This window comes from Quercus lobata, chromosome 11 (genome assembly GCF_001633185.2).
Source record: "Quercus lobata isolate SW786 chromosome 11, ValleyOak3.0 Primary Assembly, whole genome shotgun sequence".
Classification (NCBI taxonomy): Eukaryota; Viridiplantae; Streptophyta; class Magnoliopsida; order Fagales; family Fagaceae; genus Quercus; species Quercus lobata.
Genome location: NC_044914.1, coordinates 26,763,816 through 26,785,480, shown reverse-complemented (window position 1 = coordinate 26,785,480; position 21,665 = coordinate 26,763,816). Strand labels below are relative to the sequence as shown.

The 21,665-nt window shown below is 38.2% G+C and overlaps 3 protein-coding genes and 1 long non-coding RNA gene across 4 annotated transcripts; 3 read left to right on the top strand and 1 right to left on the bottom strand.

Moving 5' to 3' along the window:
• Window positions 1-1,374: 1,374 nt before the first annotated feature.
• LOC115968354 lies at window positions 1,375-9,769 on the top strand. The gene is made up of 3 exons (XR_004086735.1): window positions 1,375-3,518; window positions 8,482-8,609; window positions 9,172-9,769. It is a non-coding gene; the product is annotated as an uncharacterized LOC115968354 (long non-coding RNA).
• A 464-nt stretch (window positions 9,770-10,233) lies between these two features.
• Window positions 10,234-11,154, bottom strand: LOC115966635. The gene has a single exon (XM_031085833.1). It carries the CDS (start codon window positions 11,152-11,154, stop codon window positions 10,234-10,236), a length of 921 nt encoding a protein of 306 aa, XP_030941693.1.
• Window positions 11,155-18,925: 7,771 nt separating this feature from the next.
• LOC115966634 lies at window positions 18,926-19,938 on the top strand. The gene is made up of 3 exons (XM_031085832.1): window positions 18,926-19,561; window positions 19,658-19,849; window positions 19,912-19,938. Exons 1-3 carry the CDS (start codon window positions 19,088-19,090, stop codon window positions 19,936-19,938), a joined length of 693 nt encoding a protein of 230 aa, XP_030941692.1. The 5' UTR covers window positions 18,926-19,087.
• Window position 19,939: 1 nt separating this feature from the next.
• LOC115966252 lies at window positions 19,940-21,137 on the top strand. Its single transcript, XM_031085505.1, has 3 exons — window positions 19,940-20,623; window positions 20,722-20,949; window positions 21,021-21,137. Exons 1-3 carry the CDS (start codon window positions 19,961-19,963, stop codon window positions 21,123-21,125), a joined length of 996 nt encoding a protein of 331 aa, XP_030941365.1. The 5' UTR covers window positions 19,940-19,960; the 3' UTR covers window positions 21,126-21,137.
• Window positions 21,138-21,665: the final 528 nt, after the last annotated feature.

The window sequence follows — 21,665 nt, the reverse complement described above, 5'->3', positions numbered from 1 at the left end:
CTACTTTCTCCTTCTAGTCTTACTATATGACCTTCTATACGTTCGAATTGTTAATGGTTAAAAACTACATTGATTTTTACATGATGTTAAATGGCTAATTGTTTCTTACACATCAGTTTAAGGTTGTATTCCATGTTTATAACTTTATATATTGGTAAAAATCATGAGAAAGAATGTAGCCATCGGTGCCATCGTTGAAAACACAAAAACATGGCGTGGTTTATAGTTTTTGTTTTGGAACACGAGTTTTTTCATTGTCCATAAGTAGACTTTTATAAAGGGTTTATTTATGACTACAGCCTGTTTTGATAAGACAATTTCTAAGGGCTGAATTTAACCATGCGGTTTACTTGTCAATTTTCAATTATTACATTGAACTTATAAAGTTTGGAATAAAATAAAATTGTTATGATTTTATTCAAAATAAACGTTTTTCTCACGTGATAAGACAATTCCTAAGGGTTGAAATGACTCGTGATTGGCTTTGTCACATTTTAATTCACAAGTGAAATTATTCAATAGTAATTGCTCATTTCTATCTCACATGAATGATTGGTCCTACCATACATAAAGAGATTATAAAAATTATTTAATACTCCAAAGGTAGTGGCCCATCCTCTCACATGAATGATGTGTCCTGCGTAGGACCTATGACCTATTATTCATATGAGAGGAATAAGCAATAAGTATTGAATAAGTATTGTGGGCATTAAAATTTTTTCATGTTTATCATCAAATATAAACACATTAATTTCTTGATGATAGGGTAAAACTTATGTGCATTATATTTGGTTTTCCAAATAAATTTAAACACAACTAAATTAAGGAAAAAGTCAATCGATACTCTTAAGAGTATTGGATTAGGAAATATTTTTAGAAACTTTTTATGAGAAAAGAAAAAAAGTAATTAATTTTTTTGACAGTTTTTTTATATTTCTCATAAAAGTGGTATTAAAAGTTTTCCAGAATTATTTTTTAACAAATGCCTAAGAGAATTCCGATTTACCCTTGAATTAAATATGGTCGTCATTAAAAAAAATATACATTATTTATGCTCCATTGGTAAATGTCATCATGTATTTGAATTTAATTAGAAAACTTAATATACAATATCTAACCAACTATACCATTATTCCTAATTGTGATAGGTTTAATATCAATAGCATTGAATCTGTGTCACATGTTTATGATAACAGCTACAGGAATAGTAGCTAAGAAAGGAATAGTTAGGAAATTCATTGGAGAAATTAAAAATTAATGCTAACAAATAAGAATTTAAACTTGAACATAAATGTGATACTAAATAAATGCATTTATTTCCTTCCATTGAAGCTCCTTTAACACATGATATAAGGGGATGTGAAAATTTATTAAATTATTTAGTGCTAATTTAAAGTCGATGACACAATTCTTTTGAGTGCACTACAGTCCAATTTGGTAAGTTAAGAGTTGTATAGCCTTCAACCCTAGGAGAGCCCATATAAATAGATCTCTTTCTCCTATTCACAAAGACAAACCAACAATATGCTATTATGCTCCCTGGGAGGCAGCATCAATCAGCAGCCTTGGGTTGGGAGGCACAAAACCAAATCCCTAGTCCTGAGAATCCCACCCACCCCACTTCCGTGCTGTGCTCTGACCTTCCTATTTTTCTTTAGATTTCATACCAAGAGCATTGTTTAAAATTTTCGTCTATTTTATTTTACTTTAAAAAACACCCACTCTTTAAACACACCCCCATCAGAATGTCTAATTTTTCTTCTCACACAGAAAGTTCCTTCCTTTTTGCATTGAAGGTCATTCCTTTTCAACAAGAGGCACAAACAGCAGCAACAACAAAGATCAGTATCAAAGAAAAATGAAGAGAAGAAGAAGAAAAAGCAGAGCAGAGACATCCCAATAATATCTTTCTTACTTTGTTCTCACTCACTCTCTCATCTTTCTTTTCAATTTTTAGCTCCTAATCTAACTCAAAGCTTGTTCCTTTTTCAGCTATCAACAAAGCACACAGACAAGACCAGGAGTAAAAGCAGAATATACACAAAAGAGGGTAATATCCATTCTTTTCTTAAGTGTTTGCTAGATCTGCCTAAGGTTTAGGTACCTAGGGTATTTTTATTTCTACATGTTCACAAGACACAGAGCACACAAGCTACCATTTTTACACACAACTCGTGTTCACAAGCATTACATAAAACAAACATACACATCCATAGCAAAACCATCACATGAACACAGCACACACACATAACACATCCAGCCATAGAAAACCCGAAGCCTCGAAATCCCAACACAAAAACATAGCCACACCCAAGCCAAAAACCCAACCTTTTGAACACCCAAAACTCGAAACAAAAATCCTTTCTTTCTTAACACCCCCAAACCCAAATCAAAATCCCTTCTTTTTCCAAATCATTAAACCCCAAAAAATAAAAACCAAATCCCCAAACCCACAAACAGGCCATAAATCAAAGAACAACAGCAGAAAAATAAAAAGATTAGAGAGTTAAAGGAATCGGGAGAGAGAGCCAGGATAGAAAAGGAGAGAGCCACGGTGTTGGTGGCTTGCGTTGAGCTTTGAAGCTCCGGCCGTGGAGGTCGCGGGTTTGATTCAGAGATGGAGAGGAGAGAGAGGGAGAGAGGCTAAAGGCTTAATCTGATTTGGGTTTACCGTTTAAGTTTAAGATAGAAATAGAAAGAAAAGGCCTAAGAGAAAAGATAAGATGGTGAGGTGGTGTTCTGTCATTGGTCCATAGATATTTCTTTTAATAGTTTAAGTGAAGTTTGGGTTTGGACCGGATTGGACCCATTTAGGCTCAATCCGAATTCCTCTAAGCTCCAGCCCACATTAAAGTTTAGCTTCACCCAGATCCAATCTAAAAAATCACACTCACAAGCCCACCAGCCTTTTGTCAAGCCAAGCCCAAAAATCAAGCTCCTTTTTAAATCCATTCCACCACAAGGGCCCAATCCGGATCCACAAGTCAAGCATGTTTCAAAAATTATAAACCAACCCAAACCTTTTTCAAATTACATTTTGACTTTTTAACTTTCACAAAATTAATTTTTTAACCCTAAAACTTTCCAAAATTAAACTTTCAACCCCAAAACCTTTCGTAAAATTAAACTTTTAACCTGAAGCTTTTCCAAAATACATTTCAACCCCAAATCTTTTCTGAATTGCAATTTGACCCCAAGTTTTTTTCCAAATTCATTGTGATCTGAAACTTTCCAAAATTACAATCTGACCCAAAATTTTTCCAAATTATATTTCAACCTTGAAACTTTTTGAAATCACAAATTGACCTTAAACTTCCAAAAGTTCATCTTTAACCATTGTTTTGCCAAAATAAAAAGATTTCTTCAAGATTAATAATTTGCCAATGACGTTGTTTCAGCATCTCTTAGAAATCTAATATTTATTTTCTTGTCATTTCTTTGTGTCTCTTGCATGAGATAAGATACTTTGGGAAAAGGATTCGCAAAATTGCAATTAGTATGCTATGCTTTGGAACAAGGTTAGCTATACTTAGTTCCTTATGTAATTTACATTCCTAGCGTATGCCATGCTATCATATACTTAGTACATATTGTTATAAAATAAATAGTTCACATGCCCTTGCATTTAGATATTGTCATGCATCCATATGTCATCCTAGGATAAATACATGCCATCTCATGATGGATATGTGTCACTTCTCACATGTCATCTTAGGATAGATACATGTGATGTATTCACATGTCACCCTAGGGTAGATTATACATGTCATTATTGTGTCATCTTAGGAAGGATTCCTATATACATGTCATGCATTCACATGTCACCTTAGGATAGATACATGTCATGCATTCACATGTCACCTTAGAATAGATACATGTCATGCATTCACATGTCACCTTAGGATAGATACATGTCATTACCCACATGTCATTCTAGGATACATTACATGTCATTCTTATACATGCCATCTTAGGATAGATACATGTCATTTCTTACATGTCATACTAGAATAGATTGTACATTTCATTCATTTACATCCCATCCTAGGATAAGTTTGATCATTGTTTCATTTTTCAAATGTACATGAATATCATTTTAAAACCAAATGTCAAGTATTTTAGTTGTTATTTAAATGGTGAGTTTTAAAATTAAATTCGAAATGAGGTACTATCCTTTTAGATAGGTGTTGTGGGGTGCCTAACACCTTTTCCTCATGTAACCTAGCTTCTGAATCCATGTCTTTTGGATTGAGATATCCTTTTCATGGTTTTAAAAACCGGACCAAACTAGTCAGTTTGGCCAGTTCAACCGACAATCGGGCACTAGTCCGATTTGAAAAAACCCCCTGAAATGGATAAAAAATCGAGAACTGGATGCAGAAACAATTTTGCCCCCGATCCAGTTTTTAAAACCATGATCTTTTTATTTTCTAGTTTAGCTTAAGAGCCCTAGGGTCTTAGTTAAAATTAGGAAATAAATTTAATTAGACTTAGGTGACCAATTACACCTTAGAATCTCAATGGTTGGTGGCGACTACTACGGTTTGTACTCTCTCCCAAGTGTAACCCTTTGATTTGATTCCACGTATCTCAAAATCTAGGGTGGAGTAGTTGTTAGGAGTTTTTGGAGCTCGAATTCAGTTTGTTTGTTTCGTTCTAATGTTCTCTTTTCTATCCATTCCCGATTAGTTTCAGTTGAGGGAGGAAGAGGAAGATGGGGTGTGAGAGAGAGAGAGAGAGAGAGAACCAATTTAACGTGAAAAGTGAGAGAGGCAAAGGAAGAAGAAGAAGGAAAAATAGGGTTTACATTAAGTGAGTTAGAAATGATGTCGTTTCATTTAAGTTTCTTTTCTTTTCTTTCTTTTTCTTCTTCTTCTTTTCTTTTTTTTTTTTTTTAATTTTTAAATTTGATACAAAACGATATCATTTTGGACCAATTAAAATTTTTTAATATTCAGTTCAAAACGGCATCAGTTTGGTATCTAAATTAAAAAAAAAAAAGGAAAAGAAAAGAAAAAAGTGGAACGACGTCGTTTTAGTTAAAATTGAGAAATCGTTTTAGTATCTCCTTTCTCTCTCGTTCGCCTCTCCTCTCTTTAGGGTGGAGTAGTCGTTGGGAGTTTTTGGAGCTCGAATTCAATTTTTTTTGTTTCGTTCTACTGATCTCTTTTTTATCCATTCTCGATTACTTGCTATGGCCAAGAAGGATTCGGCGAAATCTAAGGGGTTGAGGGAGGAAGACGAAGATGGTGAAAGAGAAATATTGTTTTTTTGGAAGTTGCGTGAACTATTATTCATTGAATGATAGAGATTAAAAGTCATTAATTAGACTTTTAATATGTCACTTAATTGTGTTTGTGTGCCAACTATATCAATGTAAATTTCATATCACCTTGATTCAAATATGTACGTCTTTGGAGGCGTTAATTCGCTTCTTTTACCTCCATATCGGGTAACAACCTTACCTTCATCTCTAAATCTGATAACAACAACAATCAACTTTTATAGTAGGGAAGATCCTAGTCTTGATCTTAACAATTCTATTACTAGTATAAAAAGTAGGGTAGATATTGGAGCCATGAATATTCTTAGACGCAACCCTCACACAGCCGTGCTGAACGGTAAAATATATGTGTGGTGTGGTGTCCATCCTAATTATTATCCAGAAACTTTTGGCTAGATGAAGGTTTTTAGGTCACTCATTACAACATGTTACCGTTTGAAAAATCCTCCTGATAAGATTGACCCCACTCAATTAGATCTACTGTACTCCTCACCAAAATGAAAATTCTCATTGTTGCTACCTGTGTGGATCACGTTTCATGTAAATTTCATTACTTTGACTTTACCAATATCAGTTGAAGATAGGAGAATTGGGGTTGGGATGTGTCGACAGTAGTTACAAGAGAACTAACCGTTGGTGGTACTCTATATTGGCTGTATACTTCTTCTCTTCCTCATTGATGTTGTCGGTGTCATATTTGCATCAAATGAATAGACTTGGAAACTCATGTACAATTCTATGGACAGCTTGATACTTATAGGGTTTATGATCAAAACACTGATAACAGTGAGTAATTTTATCAATCCACAATATTTTTTTAATCTAAGTGATTAGAAATTTTGCCTTGTCGTTTACACTTTTATCCCAAAAATTGGCACTGCTAAGCTATACAGATTTTACAACTTCATCCTCATCATTTCCCATAACGGGAATGAAAATTTGAAATTTTCAATTGTATCCTACCCATGGTCTAAATTTACCTATTCTGGATTGTTTGTTGAGGTAAGTTATTTCCATGTTTCACTCGATACCCCTTTCCTTATATGGTGTTTAGGCTAATCACTTACAAGTAACAACAAACATGAATGTGTATTTAGTCTTTGCATAACTTGATCTTACAAAGCTTAGTTAAAATTGAGAAATCGTTTTAGTATCTCCTTTCTCTCTCATCCGCCTCTCCTTTCTCTTTCTCTAAGCTTTTGTAAGATCAAATTATGCAAAGACTAGATTACTTTATAGTGCTTAGCCTAAACAATAGATAAGGAAAGAAGCACACAGAAAAACATGGAGAAAACTTACTGCATCAAACAATCCCGAATAGGCAGAAACATATTGCATTCCTACCATTAGTAGGACACAATTGAAATTTTCAAATCTTCATTTCCGTTATGGGAGATGTCAAGGATGAGCCGGTGAAGTATGTATGGCTTAGCAGTGCCCTTTTTAAGGATGAAAATGTAAAAGAAAATGCAGAAGTTTTGATCAATTAGATTAAGAAAACATTGTGGATTCACATGATAAAATTCCTCGCTAGTGTCAATGATGCTCTGATCATAAACCCTATGAGTATTGAGCTGTCCATAGAGCTATAAACGAGTTTTCAAGTCTATTCCTTCGATGTGAATATGATGTTTATAGCATCGGTGAGGAAGAGGAGAAGTATTAAGCCAATACAGAGTATTACCTACTGCTAGTACTCTCGTAACTTCCATTGGCACAACCCAACCTCAAAGTAATAGATTTTATATGAAACGCAATCCACAAAAGTAGCTACATTGAGAATTTTCTTTTTGGCGAGGAGTACAGTAGTTTGTAAATCTAATTGAGTGGTAGGTCAATCTTATCATGAAGATTTTTCAAACGGTACCATGTTGCAATGAGTGGCCTGAAAACCTATATCCATCTAGAAGTTTATGGATAATAATCAAGATGGAAACTGCCTCACACATATATTTTACCGTCCAGCATAGTTGTGTGAGGGTTGCATCTAGGAATATTTATGTCTCCAATACCAACCCTACTCTTCAGACCAGTAAGAGGATGGTTAAGATCAAGACTAAGAACTTCTCTACTATAAAAGTTGATTATTGTTGTTATTGGATTTGGAGGTGAAGTAAGGGCTATTACCCGATGCGGAGGTAAAGAAAGCGAATTAACACCACCAAAGACGTACAAATTTGAATTAAGGATGATATGAAACTTACATTGATATGGTTGGCACACATAACACCCATATTAAGAGCCTGATTAAAGACTTTTAATCTCTGTCATTCAAAGAATGATAGTTCTAGTAGCTTCCAGCAAAACAATATTTCTCTTTCACCATCTTCCTCTTCTTCCCTCAACCGTTTAGACTTCGCCGAATCTTTCTTGACCATAGCAACTAATCGGGAATGGATAGACAAATAGAACAACGGCAAGCAACAAAAAAATTGAATTTGAGCTCCAAAAACTCCTAATTATTACTCCATCCTAAATTTTGAGATAAGTGTAATCAAATTAAAGGGTTACATTTGATAGAGTACAAACCGTAGGAGAGAAGAGAATAGCAGAACATAAAAACACCAAAAGGAAAACCCTAGAGACAAAGAGTGGGGATTAGATGAGGAAGGTAATAAATCTCTTATTATATACTACATGAGAGATAAGGTTAATTTTAAGCTTAAAGGGTAAGATGTTTGTGTCTAGAAATGTATTTACACTTAAAGGGAGTGGGGGACTGTTTTGTCTTTTCGTTCACACTTTTTCGCAATAGATATAGAGAACACAGAAATAGAGTCTAGAAAGTAAGAAAGACTAGTATGAGGAGATTTCCAACGAAAATCCAGGGACTGCCGGCAAAATCGAGGGATTGCTATCTAGTCTACTCAAGCACATAGAGAAAATAAAGAAAGGGGAGAGGAAGTATAGAGAGACTAGAAGTAGAAAATCAAGGATTTTTTAGCTGTTCTTCCATCACAACTCGCACGATGTAATAGAATCTGAGAAAGGAGGGGACCATTCTATAGCATTCTAAGCATAAACTCGGAAACTAGATAAATAAGTTTTTGGCTCTTCAGTCGTTAGAGCTCTTGCAAACCCCTTTCTTTTTTTATTTATTTATTAAATTTATTAGATTTTTCTAGTTTTCCAGTTGATTGCAATATATGACTTTTCGTTTACTTGATTGATAAATGACAATATTCCCTGTTGCCTAGGTCGTTGGAGGAAAGAAGGGGAAAGAAAAAGTCAAAAGCAATTGCTTTTTAAAGGAAGAGGTGTAAATCTGGTTGCAACTAACTAAAAATTGAAATTTCAAGTGCATTAACAAGTGCTTTGTGAAAATGTCAGAGTGGCCTTTTTTTTTTTTGGTTATTTGTTTGTGCTTTCTCATGGAATTGCATGTTTTCAAACACGCATATTTGGACTTGGTTGCTTTAAATTTTGCTTACTTTGTTCTCTCTTTGTGGGAGATTACGGTGTATAGACATGGAATTTAGACTAAAAAGTTTAGTTTCAACCTTTGAAAATGCTCTTAACTACCATTTCAATTTGTTTTGCAATACCAATGTTGATCATGTCAATTTTAAAATCATTCAAGAAGCCTGCACTTTCCCAATACCTGTAGGCTATAATTTCTTTCAAGTTGCCATCGTCTTAAACTGGTATAGATAAAAATTTCAAGCCAAATCTTGATTTCTTGTCATGGCTTGAAATTTAATCAATATGTACATTTGTTAAAGTTAACATTTTTCCAACGGAAAAAATGAAAAGAAAAAAGTTGAGTCTTTCTTTTCTCTTCCGCATCCTTTTACTGATACCTGGGCAGCTTTACCTGTGGTTTGATCCCAAAAACAATGATGTGAACAAAGAAGCAAGACATCTGAATCATCTGATAAGTTTTGCAGGGCACAGAGATTCAATGGCTTGTCCAGACTCATTTGAGTGAGTTCAGAGCAGATGCACACCCAGAAATTTGACCGGGAAAGAAGGATGCAGTGGCAATCTGGGTTCAGGACTCCATGCACTAGTGCTTACCTGGTGTCCCTGACACATGGATTGATATCTTTTAGGAACTGATCCGTCATCACCTGGGGATAAAGGGATGAACATTTAAAAGGATGCATCAATTAAAAAAAAATGAAAAAACTGCGAGCTTTTCCGTGCACATCAGTGGACTAAGATCTAAGGAGTACTAGGGTAAATGTGCTGCCAGACGCAACCTGAATAGAGTTTTGAATGACATTAGGGCCTTTTGATGGGAAAAAGACTGCTTCTTGTTTTATTGTGGCAGGAAGTGACAAGATCCAGGTGTCCAATTATAACAACAAAGTAGTGTTTGAGTTCTTACTTCATATTGTCTTGTGATTTGTCTTCTAATCTTTTTGCATTCATTTTCTTTTGAGGATGTTTTATTTTTATTTCTTGGGGGTGATATTGAAGGCTCGATATGGACATTCAATATGGTTTTTTTACTTATTTAATCACTTTTTATTTTTATTTTTATTTTTATTTTTTATACTTATTGTATGATAGGACACAATAAGGCTAACCTCTATAAAAGTTGGAATTTTGTGCACTGCGTGTGACATTTTTATGATATATTGAACTTTATTGGACCAGAACAAGAAGCAAGAATTCAATGCACCTGATATTTGGATACAGGATTTCATGATTGATCACTTTGGCATTGTCTTCTGTAGTTTATTAACGCCTGTAGTTTCTGTTTTGGGGTTGCTTTTAGATTTTGGAGTTCAAATTAGTAGCTCTTATAAGGCCAGTGTTTCCAAACGTGTCCATAGAATATTAGAATGCACAGTATCATTCAATGCGCCCATCACATGGTATGGCCAAAATTATAGAGAACAAATAGAAAAAATCCTATAGCGGAATGAGGGATTTTTTTCCCCACTCGAATAAAGACTAGTACCTTTTTTTCTTTTTGGATAGTGAACTTGTGCATAATTTCATTAACTTGGGCAACTACCCAACCATCTTACATCAAAAGCAATTTGAGTCTCAATAACTGGGGGAGTATCCTCCACCCATATTATACTCTCAGATATAAACTTGGCATTTCTTGCCATCAAATGAGCTGCTTGGTTACAATTTCTTCGAACATGGGTCGCTTTCCACGTAGAGAAGTTTAAGGTCCGTTGTCTTGCTCTTGCAATGATGTTTTGAATTGTGCTTGGAGGAGATGTATGGCCTGCGAGGGCTGACATAACCGTTTGAGCATCTCCCTCAATGATGATGTGGCTAAGATCGAGATCCTTTGCCAACATGGCACCTTCTTCCACCGCCTTTGCTTCAACTTCCAGCGCACCCAAGGGCAGTTCAAGTTTTTTGCTCATGGCCCTCATCAACTGACCCTTATCATTCCTAATCACAACTCCAATGCTATAGCTATTGATCTCCTTGAATACTGCTTCGTCGACATTAACCTTGTACCAATCGGACAAAGGAGGTGTCCAGTAACGTCTCCTGGAATTGGATTCCTGACTCATTGTGGAGTTAAACATATGGAATTCCTCAACCACAGTTTTTGCCTCCCTTGCTATTGCCTTTGTTGGTTTTCCCTTCCCTTCGTACTTGACTGAATTCCTGTTTTTCCAAAGGCACCAAGCCATGGTAGCAATGATTTCCCAAACCACCTCACTTTGAACATCTCTCAACCTCCAAGCCACATCAATAAAGTCACGCTGGGGGTTCTGAAACTTTGGGAGATTGAGCCTAGTTTCCTTCCAAACGTCAGCCGCAAACACGCAATCCCAAAGAATGTGACCCGAAGACTCAGGTTTGCCATAAACTACACATTTATCCTCTGTGGTCACTTTTCTGAGTTTGAGGTTGTAATTTGTTGGAAGAATACTTTTACGTGCCCTCCACATAAATTGTTTTACTCTGTTTTGACATTGCAATCCCCAAATGGACCCCACAGCTCACTCATCTTTTTGCTGTTTGATGTACTTCCCCTGTCAGCTTTATTATGGCCTTCCAGCAACCATTTACGAGCTACATGATAAGCACTTCTTACAGTGAAGTTTCCATTTTGGGTCCAAGCCCAAATCTGCGAGTCATCCGGTAGGTAGGGGCTGATTGGAATGCTTAGTATCGTGTCCACGTCATGAGGGATGAAAATTTCCTTCACCATTAGGATATCCCAGCCACCTGTTTCAGAGTTTATTAGGCTAGCAACTAGTTCACATGACGTGTTAGGGGGGCGAGGGCTAATGATTTTGAAAGATTCAGGAATTGGGATCCACTTGTCAGCCCAAATATTGACTTTTCTACCATTACCAATGTTCCAACGCAGACCTTTGCCAATCACCTCCTTAGCAGCCATCAGACTTCTCCAGGTGTACGATGGTTTATGTCCAAGCTGAGCTTCCATGAAGTTGCTTTCGGCAAAATATTTTGCTTTGAGGACTTTATGGCTGAGAGAGTTTGGATTAGTGAGAATTCTCCAACCTTGCTTAGCCAACAAAGCAAGATTAAATGCCTTGAGGTCCTTGAACCCCATACCCCCTTCTATTTTGGAGTGCACAATTTTTCCCATGCTACCCACACCATCTTTTTCTCTTTATTTCTTTGACCCCACCAAAAACCACTAACCATGGAATTCAATTCTTTCCATAAAGAGTCCGGGAGCCGGAAACAACTCATGGTATAAGTGGGAGTTGCTTGAGCAATAGCCTTAATTAGGATTTCCCGCCCTGCAGAATACAGGAGCTTTCCTTTCCACCCTGCAATTCTTCGGCTCACTTGGTCTTTTATTCTGTTGAACACTTTCCTTTTCCCTTTCCCTATCAAAGGAGGCAGCCTGAGATATCACTCGTGCTGCTAGATAATATGTGCCCCAAACATTCCTTTAATGGCTTCCCTCGTTTCACTACTGGTGTTCTTACTAAAGAAAAGAGACGTCTTGTCTTTATTGAGTTTCTGGCCTGAATTCTTTTCATAATCCTCCAAGATTTGAAGTACTCTAGCACCCTCCTCCCTCGTAGCATTGCAGAAAATTATACAATCATTCGCAAACATTAAGTGAGAAACCTGAGGGGCCTTACGACACACTGAGATACCCCGGATTCTGCCCTTATTCTCTTCCCTTCTAAACATTGCCGATAATCCTTCCGCACAAAGGAGAAAAAGATAGGGGGAAATTGGATCCCTTTGTCTAATACCTCTTGAGGGTCTTATTGTGCCCTTTGGCTCACCATTGATGAGGACCGAGTAACACACCGTCGTCACGCACATCATCATTAAGGAGATCCATTTCTCATGGAAACCCATTTTTCGCATCATCCCCTCCAAGAAGGACCATTCGACCCAATCATACGCCTTGCTCATGTCTAATTTGATAGCCATCAAACCCTTTTTTCCTTTCCTCCTCTGGTCTATGCGATGCATAGTTTCGAAGGCAACTAGAACGTTGTCGGTAATCTGCCTCCCTGGAACAAAAGCACAACACTTTTGATACAATTTTATATACCACATTGCATAAGCTGATAGGTCTAAACTCAGTTATTTCTTGGGGGCATTTTACTTTTGGGATCAAACAAATATAAGTATTGTTAAGACCACCAGGCATGATACCAGTTTTGAGGGTCTGGATAACACAGTTAATTACACTAGAGCCAACCATATCCCAATATTTTTGAAAAAAGATTGGAGACATACCGTCCAAGCCGGGGGATTTAGTGGGATGCATTTACTTTAGAGCGCTCCAAACCTCATCTTCCTTGAACTCCTTGAGAAGGAAATCATTCATCTCATTGGATACTCGACTGTTCACTGCAGTTAGGCTAGCCTCAAAGTCCTCGAGGTGGTCAGTGCTAAAAATGTTCGAGAAGTAATTTAGGATTATCTTTTCTACATCCTCAGGCTCGTCTTTCCACCGAACATCACCATCCCGCAACCTTTCAATCCTGTTTTTTCTATGCCTCTGGTTAGCTGTTGCATGAAAAACTTTCGTATTCCGGTCCCCGCTTTTTATCCAAAGTGCTTTCAACCTCTGTTTCCACATGATTTCCTCCCTGAAAAGAATCTCATTAATTTCCCTCTTAAGTGCTTGGATTTCCTTCGCTGTTTCATGGAGTTGGTTCAAGGATTCCAAATGTTAAAGGTGCCTTTGCTTTAATTTCAGCTCTCTGTTAACATTGCCAAAGACCCTCCGATTCCAAGTTTGGAGCTGAGATTGGCATTGCTTTAATCTATCCTGAAACGAAACCTTTGGGTTCCCATTCAACGGGTCCCATGTTGATTCTATCACCCCTCTACACCGCTCGTCTCTAGTCCACATTGCCTTAAAGAAGAACCGTTTCTTTATTGGTCTTGAAGGCTGTCTTTTCCTTAGCCATAAAGATAGAAGACAATGGTCCAATGTCGACATTGAATTGTGATAGACCTTGGCTTCGGGATATAACTCCAACCATTTCTCATTGGCAACCATCCAGTCCAGCTGTATAAGAGTTTTTTGCTCCCCTTCATGGCCATTGCACCATGTGAAACACAGCCCTACAAAAGCTAGATCGGTGAGCCCGCACTTAGACAAAAAATTCCTAAATCCTTCAATTTGCCAAAAGTCTCGCTCAAGCTAGCCAATTTTCTCATCCAAATGGGTGATTTCATTGAAATCCCCAAACACAATCCAAGGTAACTCACACTGATTACGTAAAGCTTCAAGAAGTTTCCAGGAAGTGTGTCTCATACCTGTATCGGGATGGCCGTAAAATCTTGTTGCTCGCCATGGTGGTTTCCCTCCCCCTTTGTGAATCACCACATCAATATGTGAGTGAGAGCAACTCTTAAACTCCACATTCGTTCCTTCTTTCCACAATAGGGCCAGACCGCCGCTTCGTCCATCGTATGGCATAATGATTCCTTGGGTCAGATCAAGCTTACATTGAAGCCCTTTCATTTTGCTCGTGCTCGCTTTTGTCTCCACTAGGAAGACAAGGGTCGGATCGTTTGCCTTCACCTCATCAATGAGGATACGAACGGCCGAGGTTGATCCCAATCCTCGGCAATTCCAAGCGAGTAAGCTCATTGAGCTCGACGGTGCTGCCTCGTAGCCACCGCCTCTCTGCCATCCGATACGTTTTCCCCTTTTGGGGTTTTTAAGACCTAAGTCTTCCCTTTCCTGCGTTTCAGATCAATGATGTTTGTGTCTAGTTCATCTATAGGGGTTGGGCCCTCCCGTTTTAGCTTTGTTGGGCTTGCATCAACCACTTTCTCCTTAGCTTTGCCCGTTCTTTCAATCCTCTTCCAGTGACTGCTGCTTGGGCCCAACTTTTCAGTGACCCAACCCATCTCCTTATCACAACACATTGCCATCGGGCCCACCTCAGAACAGTCCATTTGTTTATTTTCGCTTGTCTTAAAGTTTGGCGCCAAAGCAAATTCGAACCTCGGACTTTCCTCCTGATGGGTCGCTTTCTCCCAGTACATACTTTCGCCTTTGTTAATTGGACACTGCACCACGTCTGCATCCCCCTTTCCCAAAACAAGCATACAACTTTCTGGGATTTCCTCACACAAATCGATCTTTCCATTCCCCTGATAATTCTCAGATTTACTTTCTAACTTGTCTAGTTCCCTTGTCGTATGTTCTATGTTATGGTCTCCCAAGCCCAAAAGGTTTGACCTTGACGTCACCCCGACTAACGAGGTCCCCTGCGACACATGAGGTTCCTTCGCCGTCCTCATTCCTCTATTAGGTTCTGCACTTTCTCTGTTTTCCAACCTCTCCTTGTTTCTCGAATTGGTGGAGTCCCCTCTTGCTTTCCTTATAGGTTCACCTCTCATCCAAGTGCTGTATTGAAGGTCTTCAATGGCTGGAATAATACCATTCTCCTTTCTAACCAGACAGTCCTTCAGGTCATGGTCTAACATGCCATAACAGTAGCAAAAGTTGGGCAAACGCTCGTACTTAAAGTTGACCCGCCTTGCCGTACCTTCCTCGATGGAAATCCTTTTCCCCCTAATCAGCTTCCTTGAAATATCTATTTTTACTCGGACTCGGAGATATTTACTCCACTGGACTCCAGACTTCATTACATCCACCTCAAGGACTTCGCCGAGACTGGCACCAATAACCAAACCAGTCTCCCTTGTTCTACTTTTAAGAGGTAGGCTATGGATCTGCACCCAAAGAGGAGACCACTTCAGCACTAGGTCTTTAGGAACCTTGTCGCCTTCAAATTCCTGTAAGAGTACCAGATTTTTCTCATAATTCCACGGACACATATCTAGAACTTTCCTTTTGTCTCTCTCATCGTCAAACTCCACAAGAAATAAATCCTCCTCTATCTCTGAAACCTTAACATTTCTTTTTGGTTTCCAGAGGATTCTCAAGTTCTTTCTTAACGCGTCAAGAATAATGCATCTGCGAGAAAGCACTCTCATGACCAGGCAATATTTTCCTCTTTCTGTTGCTGCCTTAGTGCAGCTGTTTCCCAGCATTAAGCTCTCATCTTCCTCCTCTGTGAAAGTTAACTTTTGCCATAAAGCTTCTAGTTCGTCGGCCATAGTAGTTAGACCGTAATGGGGACAATAAGAAACTGATCATTGACAAGAATCAAGATACATTAAATGTCTATTGCGCGCACACACACACATAGTATACACCCAGTTTTTTGAAATAAAATGGTGACTTCTTTCTAAGTTTCTGAACGTGGTGAGGGTGTAAAATAGACATTTTAACACTAACACGATTTCTATGTTTATTAAACCATTTGCTGAGGCCTTCGGTAGTAACATATATACATTCTCTGCATCAAAGTTGTCCATAATAAATTCAGCAGCCATTCTTCCAACATCATTGAGCAATGGAGTTAATGCCACTGACAAGACAACGATAACTAGAGCAGCTTCTTAAGCTCAAGTGGTAGTACACCAAGCCTGCTTCCAAGAACGAGAAAATTCTATAAGAAAAGGCAAATATGGAATGCTTAGTCTGAGAAGAGTTGTAAATCAAACTAAATTATGACTCATCTGTTTGCAAGAGAAAATACTACAAATCCAGACTTGCCTCCTTAATAGTCAGTCCACCACGAGGAACTATTGTTGTTATGATCAGTTTCTTAAAGGCGATCAAACCTGTGTATTCGGCCACTCTTGGACATGAAGCTGCAAAAACAGGAAAAAATGATGGCTAAACTGCAAAATTTTCATATGCATGTGGGATCCACTTGTTAGTGAGAGAGTGGGTGCATAAGCTTGGTGCAGAAGATATTTTCCCTAGTTAGTCTTAATAGTGATTAGTGACATGGAAAACTTCCTTACTCCATCCCCTCTCATTGGGGCTCCATCTTGTAAAATTTTACTTCATTATAATTTGCCTTACAACTATTACAATTTTTTTAATAAAACTTGTCTCATTAATATAAATATAATTAAAAATTGAAATTACAAATAAATTTATCTCTTCAAATCAAACAAGTTTTCAGCAATAACTGAATAATATTATTCAAGTATTTAACAAGATAGTATCTCAACGAGAACAAAAATCTAATTGAGAGAGAGAGAGAGAGAGAGAGTTTTAAAGTTTGTTATACAAAATATTATTCTTTCTCTTTATAAGATAAAATTTAATGAATAATAATCATATATATAACCAAAGGTGGGAGAGAATCAAATTAAATCTAAAAATATATAACCAAAGGTGGGAGAGAATCAAATTAAATCTAAAATTGGAGTATAATTTTATGCCATATGTCCTATATAATTTCTTAAATTTTCTGCAACTATTTACTTACATTACGAAAATCAAAGAGTCCAATTTAATTCTGATAATTTTTTGTGCTAAATGAGTTATTAAGTGATAAAACCATAGAATCAAAATTAATAAACCCCCTTCTTAAAAAAAAGGGATAATTACACATAACCCACCTGTGGTTTGGGCGAAAATCACTTTGCCTACCCGTGGTTTGAAAAGTATCACTTAACCCACCTGAGGTGTGTTTCCGTCACTCTCCGTAACCCACCTCGGTCTCTGCCGTTACAAAAACACCTTTTAACCCCAAAACAAAACATAACGCGAATCAAAACCCCCAAAACTCAAACACTTTTCGAGAGAGACACCCAAGGTGCAATCAGGCTTGTTCTTCGCGGTTTGGAGCGTGTGGAGAGGGAGAAAGCACTTGTTTTGCATCATCGAACTTGGGCAAGGTATGTGTGATGTTTTTTCATCTGCATTTGGGTTCTTGATGTCATTTTTTTATGGTGACCCACTCACGTAGTTAGGTTTTGCTGTTCATCTGCACAGTAAAAATTTTTTTGTATGTTAAATTAGCATTTTGCTATTTATGTGTAGAATCGCTTAGGATATGCATTTTGCTATTGTTGTTTCTATAATTCATAAACCTGAAGGAATCAAGTTTATTTGTCAATGATTGCACTTGTTTGTGAAGTGTGGGTAGTGTGGTCCCTATGAATTTGTTGGGAATCTGGTTTTGCATGTGTTTTATGTGGTCCTTTGTCCGTGTGTTGTTGTCAATTTGTTGGCTTGTTGTCTTGTTGTCTCTTTTGGCTTCTTCTCACTTTCTGCATGTCAGTGTGTGTAAACAAAATACTTATTTTAATTGCAGATGGATGATGTCACATTTGACCTTGAAATTCATGTTGGCGGATGTTTTGTGGAGGAGCCAACCATACAATATGTGGGTGGGTCTGTACGTTTACTGACAGAGATTGACCCTGGCAAGTTGAGTTACTTTGAAATTCGGGATTTATGCCATCTAGTTGGTGCTCCTAAGGAACACAGAGATATAAGTATTTAATTCCTGATGGTGATCTATAGCATGATTTAAGAGACATAGAAACAGATACAGATGTCGTAAACATGACTAACCTTCATAAGGCATGGTATGCTGAAAAAATCATAATCTATACTGACATAGATGTGGAACCATTGGCAGTTGAGTATCCTGATGCAGGGGGAGTGGCAGATAGTGGCGTAGGTGGTGATGCAGGGGGAGTGGCAGGGGGAGTGGCAGGTGGTGTAGGTGGTGATGCAAGGGGAGTGGCAGATGGTGTAGGTGGTCATGCAGGTGGTGATGTAAGTGGTGATGCAACAAGGGTTGAAATAGAATTGGATAGTGATGATGATGAAGATGATGAGAATGATGATGAGAGTGATGATGAAGAAGATGTTGAGGATGTTGACATTGATGCAAGAGATGAAGAACAGAATGTTGAAGGAGATGATGATGATGATGATGATGATTGGCTAAATGAAGGCCTAGAGGGGGATGGCTTTGGTGATGATGTATTTGCTGCTCAAAACTCAGCTCCACAAGGTTCTGCTCCCAATACAAACCCAGAATTAAGTAATGCACCCCACACAGCCCCAGAATCAAGCAATGCACCCCACACAGACCCTGAGTGGGCTGAGCCAGCCCTTGAGGATGACCTGGTAAGCATGGATGGGTCTGATGATGAGCAGATACCTGAGCAAGTAGAGTTTAATGCTAAGAGTGACATGAGAAATGTTGTACTGAAGAAGGAGATGAAGTTCCCTAATGCAAAGGTGTTTAGAGCTGCTTTGAGGGAGTATGCAATCAAAAAACCTATTGACATCAAATTCAAGCTTAATGAGAAGACCAAGATATCAGTTCACTGCAAGAATGGTGTGGGTGGAGATGTTATGCATCTCAAATAAGTGGAGAGCTAACATTTCAAATTAAGACCTTGACTGATGACTGTACTTGTCCCAAGTCTTTCAAAAACAGCCAAGCAACATCAGCTTATGTTGCTAAGAGGTTCATTGAGGATTTTAGCAAAAATCCAAATTGGGAGGTGAGTGGTGTACACAACCATGTGATGCAAAATTTATCTGTTGACCTAAGTGTAAACCAAGTGTATAGGTCAAAGAGAAAGGCAAAGGATTTGATAAATGGAGATGAGCAACTGCAATATGGTGTCCTTAGGGACTATGCACAAATGATAACCACTGTAGACAAGGGGAGTAGGGTTATATTGCAGACAGAAATGGCTGAGGAGACTTCCCAGCCAAAATTTAAGAGGATGTATGTTAGGTTCAATGCTCAGAAGGTAGGATTTTTAGGTGGATGCAGGCCATTTATAGGTTTAGATGGTTGTCACATAAAGCACAGATTTGGTGGGCAAATCTTATCTGCCACTGCCAAGGATGCAAATGACAACATTTTTCCAGTAGCCATGGCTGTTGTGGAACAAGAAACCAGGGAGTCTTGGATATGGTTTTTGGAAATTTTTGCTGATGATATAGGGAGGCCAGAGGAGCTTCAGTTGGTCTTCATTTCTGATAGGCAAAAGGTATGCAAGTTTTGTTTTGTTCAGTTACACTTGAATAGTTGACTTTGTTTGCTGAACTAACTTGTTTTGTTTGTTTGTTTGCTTGCTTATTTACAGGGGCTTATACCTGCAATAGAGACACTATTCCCTACCGTGGAGCATAGATACTGTGTGAAACACATCTACAACAATTTCAAAGTTGATCACAAGGGATTGGAGCTGAAGGATGCATTGTGGAGGTGTGCTGCTGCCACAACAGTAAGGGAGTTTGAGAGATGCATGCAGTACATAAGGGATTTGGATGAAAAGGCATATGAGTATCTTGCAAACATTGCACCTACACAGTGGACAAGGTCACACTTCACTCCTAGGGCCTTAACAGATTGTTTGGTAAATAATTTGAGTGAGTCTTTTAATGCAATGATATTGAAGTCTAGGGACAAGCCTATCTTGGCAATGTTGGAGTGGATTAGGGTTAGACTTATGACTAGACTTTACACAAAAAGGGAAGGGATACAGAAGTATGCTGGAAAGTTGTGTCCAAGCATACAAGATAGGTTGGAGAAATTGAAGGTTGAAAGTAAGGCATTTAGTGCTACCCCAGCTGGTAGTTTCCTTTATGAGGTAGGCAGTCAGTATGAGAGGCATGTAGTTGATTTGGTGAAGAAGACATGTAGCTGTAGGTCTTGGGATTTAAATGGCATTCCCTGCAAACATGCCATAACAGCCATTTATACAAACATTGAGACACCAGAAGACTATACCCACCCATGCTACTTCAAAGAAACTTACATGGAGATATACAAGGAGGTACTTCCTCCCATGCCTGGCCAGTCAGAATGGGCTGAGACTGGACAGCCTGCTCCCCTGGCACCTCACATATACAAACCACCAGGCAGACCACCCAAGCAAAGAAAGAGGGCTTCTGATGAGCCTAGGAACCCTTACAAAGCAAGTAGACAGAACAGACCTGTAAGATGTGGGAAATGCAAAAAGGAAGGGCATAACTCAAGAGGGTGCAAGGCTGGCATCACTGGGGAGACACCATGGCAGAGGAGACAGAGACTTCAAAGAGAAAAAGCTGTAAGTAATTAGGATTTAAATGGCAAAAAACAAAAAACAAAAAAAACTTGTTTTTAAACTTACAATAGACACTGTATTGAAACTGGGTTTTGTTGCAGGCAAGGGAAGGGGTGCCTGCACCTAGATCTGCACCTCAGCCTGCACCTCAGCCACCATCCCAGCAGCCTACCCAGACCTACAACATGATGTCTGCCACTCAGCCTTCATCCTCACAGCAAGGAAATCAACCTAGGCCATCTCACAAGAGAGCAGGATGGTTCTCTTCCTCACAACCAGAGTTTCACACACCTAGGGAGACCTGGGATACCTTACCAAGTTCTTCACAGGTAACTTAGTCCTGGATGGTTGTGTAGCTTGGGATATTTTTTAACAAGTGGATCTATTTTTTATTTTGTAGCCTTCACATGCAAGTGGGAGCACTGGTGGTGTGAGGACTAGAGGACAGCTTGCTGCACAAAGGCCACCAAAAATGAATCCAGTGGGTGGAAAGAGGAAAGAGTAAAGGCAAGAAATGAATGAAGCTAGTGGGTACGCATGCCAGCATTGGGAGTAAAGCTAGTGGGAACATGTGGGCCTTTTTGGTTTTTTTTTTTTGTGAAGACCACTGTTGGCCTTTTGTAATTATCAATTAGTGTAAAAAACAGTCACTGCTGGCCTTGGAATGTGCTTTTTTGTAATTACTAATTAGTGTAAAAAACAATCACTGCTGGCCTTGGAATGTGCTTTTTTGTAATTAAGGTACAATACACTCCAGGTTGTTATATGGAAGTTGTGATATTACAGTTTGTATGGAACAATATTTGTCCAAACTAGATTATATGGAAGTTTATTTATTGCTACTACAAATTGTGTCCAAGTATATTATTTTTATTGTAGAATGGTATGCACAACCAAATTATATGAAAGTTTATTTATTGCTACTACAAATTGTGTCCAAGTATATTTTTCTAATAGAGTGTATGGGAAGTTTTTATTGTGGAATGGTTGTTATGGTATGCACAGCCAAATTATATGGAAGTTTATTTATTGCTACTACAAATTA

What these genes read in the sequence shown, in the direction of transcription:
- LOC115966635 (XM_031085833.1), bottom strand. Translation starts at nt 11,154, where the DNA reads ATGTGGAGGGCACGTAAAAGTATTCTTCCAACAAATTACAACCTCAAA.
- LOC115966634 (XM_031085832.1), top strand. Translation starts at nt 19,088, where the DNA reads ATGCAAAATTTATCTGTTGACCTAAGTGTAAACCAAGTGTATAGGTCA. An exon ending in TCATTTCTGATAGGCAAAAG is followed by an intron (nt 19,562 to 19,657) that starts GTATGCAAGTTT and finishes GCTTATTTACAG; the next exon opens with GGGCTTATACCTGCAATAGA. An exon ending in TAAGGGATTTGGATGAAAAG is followed by an intron (nt 19,850 to 19,911) that starts GCATATGAGTAT and finishes CTTCACTCCTAG; the next exon opens with GGCCTTAACAGATTGTTTGG.
- LOC115966252 (XM_031085505.1), top strand. Translation starts at nt 19,961, where the DNA reads ATGATATTGAAGTCTAGGGACAAGCCTATCTTGGCAATGTTGGAGTGG. An exon ending in GACTTCAAAGAGAAAAAGCT is followed by an intron (nt 20,624 to 20,721) that starts GTAAGTAATTAG and finishes GTTTTGTTGCAG; the next exon opens with GCAAGGGAAGGGGTGCCTGC. An exon ending in CCTTACCAAGTTCTTCACAG is followed by an intron (nt 20,950 to 21,020) that starts GTAACTTAGTCC and finishes TTTATTTTGTAG; the next exon opens with CCTTCACATGCAAGTGGGAG.